Source organism: Zootoca vivipara, chromosome 7, assembly GCF_963506605.1.
Source record: "Zootoca vivipara chromosome 7, rZooViv1.1, whole genome shotgun sequence".
Taxonomy (NCBI): domain Eukaryota; kingdom Metazoa; phylum Chordata; class Lepidosauria; order Squamata; family Lacertidae; genus Zootoca; species Zootoca vivipara.
In genome coordinates this window covers 64,992,686-65,007,424 of record NC_083282.1, presented here as the reverse complement: position 1 = coordinate 65,007,424, position 14,739 = coordinate 64,992,686, and the positions used below count along the sequence as shown (strand labels likewise).

Genomic DNA, 14,739 nt, shown 5'->3' with positions numbered 1-14,739 from the left:
TTGAAATGAACTAATCATATTTTCCCAAACATATAACACATTTTCTTAAAGGTTACAGAACAGAATGCTTGTTCTTTCTTGCTTTGTCAAATAAAACAAAATAGGTTAATTAGTGTACATTTCAAACTGTAAAAATGTAAATGTATAGCATACTATATTTAACAATGTGTTATTTAATATTATGTAGTTCTTTTTGCCAGCAAAGCTGCTAAGCTTATGTCTCACCTCGTGTTACACTCAAGCTTGGGTTTCATTTCATGATATGCACTAACTAACCTAGTGACAGCCTAGTGACTGCCTAAGCTGGAGTTCAGTGAGCTCACCAAAATCCAGAATTGTGGGTCAAATACAGTTGCATGAAATCACTGCATAAAACAGCTACATAACATTTATCTTGAGTTTGGAGAAGGGTGAGCAATTTAAAAAAAATAGACATATACACAGATTCCAATAAGCATATCTTAGAATTTGAAGAAATGAAGTTGGGCTGCAACACTTCAGCCTGAGAGAAACTTTAGCTTCCATACCAGCAACTGAATGGACCACATTTGTCTATTTTCTACTGGATGTATGATATTATTAATGCTCTAAGAAAGCAATTCCCTTCTGAGGCACTAATTTTAATATTAAGTAATTAACACACCACTGTAATTTTGAGGGACAGAATGGATTAATCTTGGCAACTGTCCTTCCTTTCCCCATTTTTTTAAAGTTTACCCAACACTCTTGTTTGCCTGAATTACTTTTGCCCTTCAAAGCTAGTTTTGCAATGTTTTTATGCAACACTGAACTCTAGTGCACTCCATTAAACTTTCCCACTCATTTCTTTCCTCTCCTCTGGCCTGTATCTGCATACCAAAGCAGGTAAAGTGGGAGGCATCTAAAGAAACCAGTATGGCTGTATAAGGAGCTTACAGATGAGCTGAATTTTAAGAAGGCCATGTATAAGAAATGGAAGAAAGGGGAAATCACAAAGGAAGAGTATACACGAGTAGCCAACAGTTGCAGGGAACGTCTGGTGGGCCAAAGCTCAGAATGAGCTTAGAGGTTAAAAATAATTTTTTAAGTGTCTTCTTTCTTCTCCCCCTCCCCGCCCCCACCTTCCACTGTGGCCACCATGAGCAGCAGCTGCAGCAGTTGTTCAACGGCTTTACAAAGCCCTGCTAGCCAGAGGAGGGAGTTTCAACTGTGGTCTAAAATGGAAAAAACAGAATTGCATGGCACCTAATTATGCCTCTAATTCTTACACTATTCTTAATCAATCTGTGCTGCTAATAAACTCTATGATCAGGGACACTAGCTCATGGAGGCCGAGCTATTTTGGGGCCCCCAGTTTTGAGAGGGTGGAGGAGACCGAGCATGGAACCGAGCATGGCACAGCTTTAGTGGCCAGCTCCTCCTCCTGCCATGGAAAGAGGCCATGTGAGAGAGAGGAGCCACTGGCCACTGAAGCTGCACTGCACCATGCTGAGCCTCCTCCTGACATCACATGTGCGACACTGCCCCAGTCTTTGGTACAAGTTGGTGCCTCTGCATATGATTATTTTCAATCTGATTATTCACTACTAGTGTATTTCAGCCCGTTCAAAAAACGGGGGAGAGAGAGAGAGAGAGAGAGAAGCGAGCGGGGCTTCTCCGGGACGCGCTGCCTGCGCGAGCGAAGGGGAAAAGAATCAGCCGTGAGAGGGGCGAAGGGGAAAAGCAGCAGCCGTTAGAGGGGAAAGTTGCAGATGCGTTTCCCTCCAGTGACCGCCTGAGGTGGTTTGCTGTGGCGGCGGGCGGTGTGTGTGTGTGTGTGTGTGTGTGTGTGTGTGAGAGAGAGAGAGAGAGAGAGAGAGAGAGAGAGAGAGAGAGAGAAAGAGCTGTGAGAGGGGCGAAGGGAAAAAGCAGCAGCTGTGAGAGGGGAAAGTTGCGGATGCGTTTCCCTCCAGTGACCGCCTGAGGTGGTTTGCTGTGGCGGCGGGCGGGCGGGCGGTGTGTGTGTGTGTGTGTGCGCGAGAGAGAGAGAGAGAGAAAGAGAAAGAAAGAGAGAGAGAGAAGCGCACGGGTCTATCTCGCAGCCTCCTCCTCGCACTGCTGCTTAGAAGCAAGTGGTTGGCGGCCGCAGGTAGGTAAACGGTAGGCAGAGGGGTTGGGGGGGAGAGCGCGCGCGTGTGCGTTCCAAGTCTCTGGTCCAATCCCTGTGTCCGTGGGGCACATGCGCAGTAGCGCGGAAATGGGACACAGGGAATCTGGACGCAGAGACACAGGGACTTTATTATATAGGATGATGAAAATGTGCCGAATTGAAAGAACAATTTAATTAGTAATACTTTTGTTTAGGCCAAAACATTGCTTCAATATACTCTTCCATAGATTACAGATTTGCATGTACCTTCTGACTGACTTAATCACTTAGCAATGTAATGTGTGGCAATATTAGGTTTCTCTCTTAGGTGGTTTACTTACATTCCAAAGCGCAATGTTCCAGAGACGTATGTCTGCCAGTGTGCACAGTAAAACATGAACGTTCCAGCAAAACAGCAAAAGAACATCCAGTCAGGATTTGTCCCCAGCTGCACAGCAATACACGTTCCCAAAACCACAAACACTGCAGGAAAAAAATCAGTTAAAATGAGCATAGATTACAGATTTCAAAAGCAAAGAATGAACAAACAAATGTGTTCAATAGTCTGTAGTATGCAGTTGGCATTCTGTTTTACTTACTGCTCTGTATTTTTGATGCATGGTCATAAGAATGTTAAGATTCCAGATCAAATATATGCATAAAGTATAGTCGGAAACAAATTTCAACAGTCAAAGTAACTAAACTACAGTAGAGAAAACTGGTGGGTTCTCAGTTCCATCAGAATTTATACTGTTACACATTTTAAATATGAAAATAAAAATACTATTGAGTTTTAATACCGGTAACTGCATGATTTTAAACACAATTGTCTGGGAGTACGGTAAGTCTCATTGAACGGAGTGGGATTTACTTCCAAGTAGACACACATAAGACAACTCCAAGGAAAGTAACATTTCATAACCACTGGGCAGCCCAATACTGTTATGGTTAAGTTAATGTGGCACTAGAGCAGATCCAGAATTGTTAGATTGATACTGTAGTTCTGCAAACATAATAGGAAAGAGGAGAAATCTGACTATTAGGATTAAGCACATTTGTTTCCTTTTCTTGTGTTATAATTCCTCCTGCTTCCCCTAATCAAGGTAAAGGAGTGGTGAAATTGATGAAGCGATATTTGAAATAGCTTTGCTCACTTTGCTGCCCTTTTGCAGCAAAGTACTTAGTACACAGGTTGTTAGACAGGAACTCAACCATTTAATGCAGGCATCCCCAAACTTTGGCCCTCCAGATGTTTTGGACTACAATTCCCATCTTCCCCGACTACTGGACCTTTTAGCTAGGGATCATGGGAGTTGTAGGGCAGAACATCTGGAGGGCCGCAGTTTGGGGATGCCTGACTTAATGCATCATAGCATTAAGCAGGGGTTCCCAGACTACAGCCCGGGGGCCGGATACGGCCCGCGAGGCTCATTTATCCGGACCCCGGCGCCCGCTCTTATCGGCGTGGTGTGGCTGTCCACTTCCTGGTTGCTGGAAGTGCGCTGGAAATCGCGTGTGTGCACGCATATGGGTGTGTGCTCCCGCGCGCTCTGGCCCACTGTGCGATTGGCACTCGAGGCACCGGCCCAAAGCCAGGTAGGTTTGGAGACCCCTGGCATTAAGCGTCACAGCTAATTTTGGTTGCAACTGGATGAGACTTTTTAGTGTTTATATCAGAGAGGCTCTTCATGTTTTATTCTGTTTAGTAGGTTTAGGGGTGCTTAATAATGCTTTACTAAACATTATTTCTTAACTAAAAGTTTTATTCTATTTTATGTTTAACATCCAACTTGCAGTAGAACTGTGCTAAAACATCACAATTTCAATTTTCATGTCAAAATTTGGATGTTCAGTGAGTTCGACAAAATGGTCCAACAGGTAAGAAAATTACACATACCATTTCAGTGTGTGTGTGTGTGTGTGTGTGTGTGTGTGTGTGTGTGTGTGTGTGTGAACTTTGCATCCAAATTTTTCACACTAGTCACATCTTAGATAATTTTTTTTTTATAAAAAAAAACCTGTTAAAGCTACTTTGGGGGCTTCAAGGAATTGTGCAGTCCCTGAGCTAGCCTACAGGACAGTTTGTGAAGCTTCTGAGTCTTAGGCACTTGCAATCACTGAGCATGTGTGAACAGGACTGGACCAAGTTAAAGCAAAGCAGGATTTTGACATATAATCTCTGTAAGTCCTTTCCACAGGGCTGAGACTAAGGGAGGTCCATCTCATGGCCTAAGGTGCAGTTGGCTTCAGGTTTGGTTGGACAAGTTTAGGGATTCCACAAAGCCTTTGTTCCTGAGGCTCAGGAGCTTCCCTTAGTTGTAGCATGTGGGCTAACACAATTTCTGGCATCTTATTAAACAACCTTAAAATCTCTCATAAACTCCCTTCTGATGTCTAGGATTTGTTTGGAAAATGAATGAAATTTCAGGGGAACTGGAAAATCATGGTGCTTTTCAACAATAATGAAGTAATAATGAAATTAAAAGACTTAGATCAGTTTGCCCATCACATACTGTAAGCTATTGTTTAATGTGAATGTGCAGCATTCTAAGTGCTTTACTCCTGTCTAGCTCCAGCCAGGAAACAAACCATAGACTGGTATAGCATTACCCTAAAACCCAGGCTTGTGGTTTGTTTCTCTCCAAAAACATGGAAAAACCAAGGTATGCTAACCACTTATGGTTTGTGGGGTTTTTTTGCGGGGTGGGAAGAATCATGAGTCCAGGTTTGGATGAAAGACTAAATCAGACTATGTATGGTCTGCTTCCCAGCAACATGGCAGGTGCAGGGGTGAAGTGCCTGTGATTTCAGTGGCATGTGCAAGCATGCTGCATGCTCACATTAAACCATCACTTATTTTAACTATAGTTTAAGGTACTCAGCTCTACTTTATTGCTTCTTTGTTCAAAGAATCTGGACAGGGGGTAGATTAAAAATCTAAATGCCCAATCATATTTCAAATATTTTAATACTTTAGATTTACTGTCATTTTAAAATAAGAATTTAAACTATTTACTATGAAATTAAAATTACCTAGTGAAACTTTGATTCTGTATTAAACATACTAGCCAAACTTTGAAAGATGGCGCAGGATTATACAATCAGAGTACATTATTTTCATTCTGCCAGAGTGCCAACAGTTTTCTTTCTGTTTGCAGTTCAGTATCCCCAGTATCCTTCAAAGTATAAACCACTTAACAGACCGTTATATTTCAGTAATATATGACTTAATACCTGTGGACAATGAATCACAGCCATGGTCAAAAAGTTCTCCCAAAGGGCTACTACTATTGGTTCTTCTTGCTTGCTTCCCATCTATAGCATCCAAAGACTGGTATATGAAAAGGCCACAAGCACATGCAATATATGCCCAAGCAGGTGCCTAAAAGAGAAAGAATGTGACTGCAGTTATTGTAAAGAAAAGGCTTACAGGGTCTTAAATCAGACATGGTTCTCCCAGCATGGTTCTCCCATGCTGCAAATTTATTCCCAGTTTTAACTATCTGTAAACGGTTATAAATATTCCCACTTTTCTGGAGTGTGGAAAACCTAGCTGTGACGACATGGCTTGCCTTAAGTACTCTTACAGTTTAATCCTACACATGAAGCTAGTCTCACTCTGCTCAGTAGGGCCCACTCCCAAATACCCATGTATTGTGCAGGATACCTGTGAGAATAAGTCTCACAGTCCAACGAGTTCTAATTCTAAAAATAAAAAAATTCCTCCCAGTAGCACCTTAGAGACCAACTAAGTTGATCATAGATATGAGCTTTCGTGTGCATGCACACGAAAGCTCATACCTATGACAAACTTCGTTTGTCTCTAAGGTGCTACTGGAAAGAATTTTTTTTTTCGACTACGTCAGACCAACACGGCTACCTACCTGTAACGAGTTCTAATTCTGTAATGGATCTCTGGTACATTCATCCCAGAAAAGCGTACCTGGCTCCAGGCATAACACAGGAACATAAGAAACTGCCTCATCCCTAGTCAGACCATTGGTCCATCTAGCACAGCACTATCTACACTGACTGGAAGTAGGTCTGCATTATTTCTAGACAGGGGTCTCTGCCAGCCACATATTGAACCTGTAACTTTTTGCATGCAAAATAAAAGCTCCATCACTGAGCCACAGACTTCCCCAAAATATTTTCTGCACCAGGTTGTGACATTGTTTTATACACCCAAACACTTGAGTGTTGACACCTGTCTCTTACTCACTCTCAGTGGGTGGTTTTTTAGCTGCTTGCATTTTTATTGTGATGGCTTGTAATAGTTTTATAGCAGGAGATGTGTACTTTGGCATGTTTGTGGAAATGTTTGATCACTTGTAAGTTTTTCATATTTGTTTACTATGTAAATCACCTCAATATCTTTGAAGAAAAAGTGTGCACGCACACGAAAGCTCATACCAATGACAAACTTAGTTGGTCTCTAAGGTGCTACTGGAAAGAATTTTTTTATTTTGAGTATAAAGTGACACATAAATAAAATAGCAACAACAACAACAAACTATGCACTGTTATTGTCTTAGTTTTACAGTTTATGTAACATACTGGAAAGAAACAATTTCTTTCAAAATTTACCCTTAGCACAGATTCTATGGCACAGATTTTTACCAAACATTTACAATGTCTAGGATTATGCTATTTCCCAAATTTCTTAGATTTTTTAAATGTCAATACTATATAAAGCCCTCAGTAAATAACTTCTTCAAACAATTACTTCTCCAGTTTTGAGCACTACATTAGCTTTCCTATTGGTGATTCTTACCAGGACTAGAAACACCTCTGCATCCTACTTGCCAAGAATGTAAAAAGGCAATCTCTGGCCATGCTTAAGATACACAAAGGAATGGGGAAATTTTCAGAGCTCATTTAGGCCAAGCCTCAAATAATCTAAATCACTATTTCAATACATTTCAAAAATGCATAGAAATTTCCAAGGCCCCATGGTCAATTGGGAATTTTTGATTCCTGCATTTTATAATTGCATACCACCCTAGAAACAAACTGGCACCCATTCTTGAAATAGTTAACGTTTAACTCCCAATACTGTATGTATTTAAGAGAAATCCAGTAAAGGGGAGAAAATTTCAACAAATCTTGCTATACAGATATGAGTGATTTGGATTTTGGTGTATATTTTTTCTGTTTTTTTGCCATTTTTTTTGTTTTACACAAAAAATAAGCATGTATAGTGCAGTAAAAATATTATGCAAAAGGAAAATAATAAAACATATTCTGATACCTCAAAAAGGATGCTGAATTATCTTTAATATAAACCTTTTTGCATTGTTTACAATGGTGTACAGTAACATAGAATGATTACAATTCCAGCATGTAGAAATATAGTCCCTTTCTCTTATTTGTATGTTAATTTGTATTGTAAGACTACATAAATTAATATTATAATTGCACTGAAATGCAAGAGAATTGTTCTCAGGGGGAATTTCTCAGTCAGGACAATAACAGAAAAAATATGCTGATCCAGCCATCAATCCCACCCTCAAAAGGAAAACCAAAACAGTGCTCTGCATTACAGCAATATATAATAAATGCTGATCTAGATCTTTAATGCCTGGATGAGCAAGAATGCCTCAGTCTGTATCCATTAATCTCAATTTTGTAATAAATACTATCACTAGTCATTTTATATATTTCTATGACACTTCCCCTAGAATGTCGCCTATAACTATAATTTCTCTGCTCTATTTATCTCCTCGCCCTCTATTTAAACATCATCAGAAGCCTAAGTAAACATTGTTTCCCTGTCTTACAGAAACAACTCTGTGCATGTCTCAGGGTGTATATACAGATAGTTATTCAAAGAGCTGAGGCAGGATTTTAACTGTAACTCAATATATGTCAACTTGTACTTCTCAAGGATTGCTACTCAACTGGATGTTTGCAAAGTACTATCTTACATACTTGTACTACTTGAGAATAACTTATAGTAAAGCAGCCTTCTTGCTCATTGTTTAGAAGGTGACATTGAATCATACATGTATATTTGTGAAATGGGTATGTAAATGAGTATGCGGAAGGCATATGGAATAAATAAACAAAGACAGATGTAACTAAGTAACTTCAGCATATATGGGGTTTCCAAGAAGTACCTTAAATATTTAGGGAAACAAGAATTACAAGATAAAGGATGTGTCTCAAGGCCCTCCCAATTGTGTTCTGAGCGTCTGATACAAAGTACAACATTCACACTGGATTGTTGTCAGAAGGAAAATGCCTCTATTGATAGCTGAGTTTAACTGTGGTAATGAATAAAGTGGTTCTTCTAAAATGTCAGATCCATGGGATCTTTAATCTATGGGATCTTTTACTTGTACAGTGCAGGTCCAGAAGTACTGATCCCCAAAATCTTATGACTCTTTGCATTCCTAATTTTGCTCTTGTCTAGATGAGCAGCAACTGGAAATACTCAATAATACTGAAAGGTAGATGGATAGATTAATTGATAGATTAAAGAAAGAAGTATTAAGTGGAGTTATGCAAAGGCCACAGTGCAGCTCTGTGCCCTCATTAATTATCTGGATGAAGGAGTGGACAGCAAATAGACAAAAAAACACAGATTAGGATGGATTGCCAACACTTGTTGCAAAAAAATTAAAAATTCAAAGGGAAGGAAGCTGTAACAGAGGAAAGTGTGAGTTTTGAAAACAAGATCCAGACAAGCAGTAGGATTACTAAAGATTTTTTGGTAACTAACAGAAACAAAATTAGCACAAGTCAACAATCTGACCTGAAATCAAAAGAGATGCTGAAATTGTTACTTTCATTATTGAAGCAATTCCTCAAAGACTATGTAAACCAGAGATAGAGAACCTGCATTACCTCGTGAGGAATATTTCAGGGGAGCAAATGCCAGTTGTACAAGGGTCCAGAAGTAAAAGTGGGCATAGTAAAGTGACTCTTAACTTTCTTCCTTTCAACCATGCAAAGCAAGTCATCCCTTCATCCAGGCAAGCAAGAGGTGTCATCACAGTTTAAGGTCACATTTCAACCAGAGAAAAACACATGTTGGGCAAAGCCTTTAAGAAGTGTGGCCTAGGAAGACTGGGTGGTCTGTGGAGAGTCCCATGGGCTGCACATAGAGGCTCAGTTTCACTAAACAGTCCCATAAGCAGAAGCCCCCTATCCCCCCCCCATGACCCCACAAACTGGTGTTGGGGGAGGGTTGGAAAAAAAAACCCAGAACAGCATATGTGGGAAGTTCATTCTATCAGGAAAACAGTAGTGCTTGTGCTGATGGAGCAATCTGCTTAGTGCTACATTGAATTCCTCTCTTTGACTCTGGGTCTGAGGTTCCTCACCCCTACCATAGGCAATAATATTGTTCTGTATAGGCCCTGTATAGGCCCTAAATGACTTAAGATTCAAATATATTAAAGACTGCCTCATTTTCTACAGACACCCCCTCCCCGCAAATGTGAAGATCAGCAGAAAGGACCATCTTAGTAGTTCTACCTCTCTTAGAAGTTTAGGGTGGCGGCAGCTTGGAAAAGAGCATTCTCTACAGTATTGAGAAATTCCCTCCTCACAGAGGTGAAACTGGCTTTTTCACTATATAGCTTCCAGCAAATGCTGAAGACTCACCTCTTTACCCTGGTCTTTGATACCTGAAATGGATATTTTCAGGGCCCACTATATGCCTTTGATTGTAATCAATTTTAACAGTTATAATACTGAATTTTAAATTGTTGTAACCCACACTGGGACATGCTCATGAAGGGTAAGTAATACATGTAATGAACAACAACAACAACAACTACTACTACTACTACTACAGGGGTGGGAAACTGCATCCAGATAATGGGCCAGAGCCTTATCTCTTCTAACTCATGGGCCAAATTTGACACAGGGGTGGGGCTGTCCACCTCTCAAGCACCTGATATTACAATGATGTCAAGTGATACGGGGATTTGAAGCCCTGACAATCAGCTGATTTTGGGGACTTTAATGCACTGCACAGAGCTCTTCAAAGTGCTGGTGACCAGCTGATCATTGGGATTTCCTAGCAGTGCTGAGGATTGCAAAGAGGCTTGCAAAACTGCTGAGGTTGTGCTGTGAAGTCCTGACAACCAACTAACAGTGGTGCTTCAAAAGCTACCTTTGGCCCAACCCCACCACCTTTTTACCTCCCCACACCTGACACTATACAGTAATACCTCTGGTTATGTACCGTCCTCCTTGCGAACGCTTCATGTAATGAGCTCCGCTAACCTGGAAGTAGGTGCTCCCAGAAGCGAACTTTGTTAGGACTTTAAACCTAAGACGCTGGCAAATTAGCAAGGTCATGTGATTTAAGTTGTTAAGATGCTCAGTATATAGAGAGCGTTTGTTTTGTTTGCCTGGTGGGTGTGGAGCAGTCATGTCTGAAAGCTCTGGAGGTGTTTCTGTTATTTTTCTGCAATAAAGCTGTCTTCGAAAGTTGGGCTTCCATGGGTCGTTACTGGCAAAGCTACAAGGCTTTTGCTACCACAACAAGAATCCAGCCGCTGTGCTTAATGCTCTGCAAAGAGAACTGTTTCTGGTCTGCGCAGCGCAAGCATTTTACTGGACCAGAGCAGAAAACCTCTTAAACTTTGCCCCGGGATGTGAGCGGAAGTTGCACACTGTAGGCACAGTGGGACGCCCCATTAGTAAAAGCGCGCCTCAGGTTAAGAATGGTTTCATGTTAAGAATGGACCGCCGGAACGAATTAAGTTTGTAACCGGAGGTAGCACTGTATATGAAGTCAAGGCAGCTGGGCATGCCTTGGCCAAAATGGTCTGGCAGGCCAAATGGGGAGGTTTGGTGGGCAAGATTAGGCTCACAGGCTGAATATAAGGCCTCATTTGGAGTACCATGTTCAATTCCGGATACTCAAGCTAATGTATGATATGCAAAAATTGGAAAAGATCCAGTGAAGAGCTATAAAAATGATCAACTGCCAGAAGAGTAAAAAGAAGAAAGTATGGTTATCCTAGGAAAGAACAAAGATTCAGGAAGGAAAGGAAGGGGGGGATTATTTACCTACCGATTAGTCAAAAAACAGGAAGGTAATATTTGGAACAGTCACTGAACTAACTACTTGAGAAGTTGTGGAATCCCCATTATGCACAGGCATCCGTCAGGAAACTTAAGGTGAAACCTGTTCCTTTCTTAGAAGAAGAGAGATTAATTAGGTAATACTTGATGATGCTTTCAAACCTTAAGTTTCTATTTTTAGCAAGCTATTGGTATATTTTATTTATTCAAAAATTTGTATAATCTTCACTTTATCTATATAGGAGCCTGGCCAAGCACAATAATTTACAGATCAGTAGTAATCCCTTTCACGTATAAGTTTTCAAGCAGGAATCCTGCTAAGCAGCTGCTAAACACTACATAAGTAAAGGCAGAAAAACAAGTATCTCAGCATAAGCAAGTTTCATTAGTAGGGTGCTGAGTCACTTAGAGCTTATTACATATATATTTCATAGCAGTACAGATGGAAGGAAAGTTGAGATCATGTACTACAGAAAGCTTCTTGGATTAAGGAAAAGATATCTATTGCAATGGTGTGATGCGTGCAGAATCCCCCAATATTTGATAGCTGAATTCCAACAATAAACAGCTCAAATTTTGCTTCCCCCCACATATATTTTAAAACATTTTTAATCTCCAGATCTCACTGGATGACAAGAGCCAGGTAGTATCAGACCTTGGGAGAGTGGCATTTTGATATTCTTTATATTTTTCATGTTTATGTTTGATATCTCTGCCCTTGTTACAAATTTTATGAACTCCACTGCTTTCTATCATTCTCACATTCTGTCACACATCAGTATTGCATAGTGCTCATGATATTATGAAAACCTTTGCGAAAATAAACAATGTATCTTATTTTAAAATAATTAAGGATTGTGCAAGTACCGTCTTATTGGGAATTTTAGAAACATAATTTAGATCCTTTAAGAGCAAAAATTACATACATAAAACTCCAGATATGTCTGTTAACAGAACACCAAAGTAAAACATAATACTGAGCCATTCAACAGGAGTAAAATCCCCTCCTCAAAGAAACATTAAGAGATATTTAGCTTACCTGTTCTGTAGCTGTCGGACAGTAACACACTAATATTATGGTTGTGCAGATGTTAATTATCAGTCCAACTATTGTAATCAGATTAGGGGCAATCCAAGCTGGTACTCTTCTAACTAACCATTCCCAGTAACCTTGCATTAGTGGTTCAAGCAGGGACCGTCCAGAACTTTGATACTTGTGTTCTTCTAAACGTTTTAGCTGATGCTTTGTCAAAGGTGGAGTAGGCAACTGAAGCAGCTTGCTTAATGTACATCCTGCTGAAGCGATGTGACCAGAGCGCACAGGGGATTCCAACTGCAATTCCCCACATCGTTTCTTCACGGATCGATTCCCACTCATGGATTTATTAGCTTTGATGTTGTATTTGACAGATTTTAACCGTTGTAAAGTATCTCAAGATCCTAGTCTATCTGGAACATAAAGTATTTAGATTAATGTAACAGGTGGAAAGCTGTCAGGAATGTCTCAAGCGTTTCATAGCAAAACATGAGATATTTGAAGGCCCAAGCCTACTCACAAACAAAACAAACAGTGCTCAGAGATTCACGTGACAGAATAAGTGCCCCCCACTACTATTAGACAGGAACCAGAAATTGAAGTTGCAGCTGTTGCTGATCTCTTTATTTTAATGCATTCAAGACAGCAGGAGTCATGGTTAGTTTCTTCCCAGCACTAGCAGGGACGAGCAAGGCATGTGCAATCAGTTCATGCATGGTAATCCATGGCTTACAATTTACAATGACATGTGAGCATGGCTACAGTGTCTGTCCCAGGCTATGCTGTTGGCTCTGGATAGAGAAAACAGATCAGCCAAGACTTGCTATTAGTTTGTGGCTACCAACATGGCATTTAGCAGCCATTAGTCACAACTATAAGTTACTTTAGGAGAATCTGGACATATTCAGGGACATAGGACAAGGACTAGAACTATCTGAGGGTAAATACAAGGAGCAAGTTTAATAAATAGTCTCTTTTTGATTGGGGGTATTTGGACAGGCCAATTTCTCTAACTGAAACTTAAGTTTGTACTTCAAAGAACACCTTTTTATTAGTTCCTTGCTATTGATACAAGCAGATAGCATCCATCTGGTGCATTATGAGAAGTAGTTTTGCAAAGAGTGACAAGAAGTGCAGGAAAGAAGAAAACTTTTACAGACTTCAACAAAATAAATAGAAGATAAAGAGATAAAACTGAAGAAATGTTATTCAAGCCTTATGGATGATACAAAATGAAAGCATTTTTTTTCTTGAACTCCCCCCCCCCTCAGGTTGCCTAGACTCAAGTTCCAGAAATTGTTTATGCCTGAAAAGAACAACAGAAGCTTGCCAGACCCTTGCTAATAATTCACTTCAGTTAAATAAGCAGGTCAGAAGCACTGAGTCAATACAGTATCAACAGTCACAAACTAAAGAAAAAGCACAGTGCCAAGATCCAGTCCTCTCTGGTCTCCTCTCTGGTCACCAGGCTATAGAAATTACTCCAAGGATTAGGGGGGGGGGTGAGGAAACCCCACACCTGCCCGTAGGGAAGTGAAAGCACTGCACTTTCACTGTCAAGGCACATACTTTGCATGTAAGCCTCCTGTAAAGAGAACAGGGATGGCATAGCATTAAAATGTGCAAGGTGCTCGGTTCAGTCTGCGGCTGAAGGGAAGCAGGCAGTGAGGCTGATTCAAAGACCTATGTCTGAGACCTTGAAGGGCCGCTACCTGGGCTAGATGGGCCAATGCTCTGGACTCCATGCAAGGCTGACCCTCCTGCGGTCTCGAGACACTAGGTGCAGCCTTGTCCTGAGACTGCCACGCCTGTACCTGACGCAAACTGTGGCATGCCTGCGTGTGTGTTTGTGTCTCGGAGCGCGGAGGGTGGCTGTTTTGACTTGTCCCAGCAGTGGCGCCCGCTCCGATTACACGGCTCCAAGGACTGGCTGACATGACACGAACTGCGGCAGCCCACCCCTCTCTCTCTGGCACCGAGAGCCACGCACCTTCCCAGGCGCGGCGGCCGGGGAGAGGAGCCAACGGCAAGGGCAACCTCCGGGGTCCGCTTAGCGCAAGCCACCCGCCCACCATCTCCTACGCAGATGCCCCGCAGGCTCGGCGGGAGGGCGGGCGAGCGAGAAGAGACCCTCGCGGTCCGTCTCGCCGAAGGACCCCGGTGGCTGAGGGGGGGGGAGAACTCACGTCAGCCAACCCTCCGCTGGGCCCGGAGGAGACCCGGCGCTGTCGAAGGCCGAGTTCCCACCACCAACACCGCCCCCCGTCCGACAGAGACCATCGCCCTGAAGCGCGCCGAAAAACACCCGGCATTTACCTCAAACCAGCCTCTTCGCCCAGGCGGCACTTTTACGTCCCTTTTGCGGCTGCCGTAAACAAGGCCGGATTGGTGGTTGCTTAGGACAGGCACGCGAGTGGGCAGAGGCTCCTAACGGGGAGCCGGCGGGAGCGCGCGCGGGCCGGCGGGAGGCTGCCTGCCTGGCTCCAGGGGCGCGCCTGGAAGGGAAGGCAGGGGTTGGCTGAGGGAGGATGGAGCGCCGCGCGCGCGCGCG

The 14,739-nt window shown here is 42.0% G+C and overlaps 1 protein-coding gene across 5 annotated transcripts in view; it reads right to left on the bottom strand.

The window, feature by feature from the left end:
• Positions 1-14,664, bottom strand: part of CEPT1 (choline/ethanolamine phosphotransferase 1) — a 28,091-nt gene extending 13,427 nt beyond the window's left edge. For 2 of the 5 annotated variants that reach the window (XM_035122756.2, XM_035122752.2), the window contains exons 1-4: positions 14,505-14,664; positions 12,192-12,601; positions 5,342-5,489; positions 2,449-2,590 (exon numbers count right to left, since the gene is read on the bottom strand). In XM_035122756.2, coding sequence (XP_034978647.1) covers positions 2,449-2,590; positions 5,342-5,489; positions 12,192-12,530 — 629 coding nt within the window. In that variant the 5' untranslated portion in view covers positions 12,531-12,601; positions 14,505-14,664. The other 3 variants (XM_035122754.2, XM_035122753.2, XM_035122755.2) reach the window with 3 other exon arrangements.
• Between the last annotated feature and the right edge of the window lie 75 nt (positions 14,665-14,739).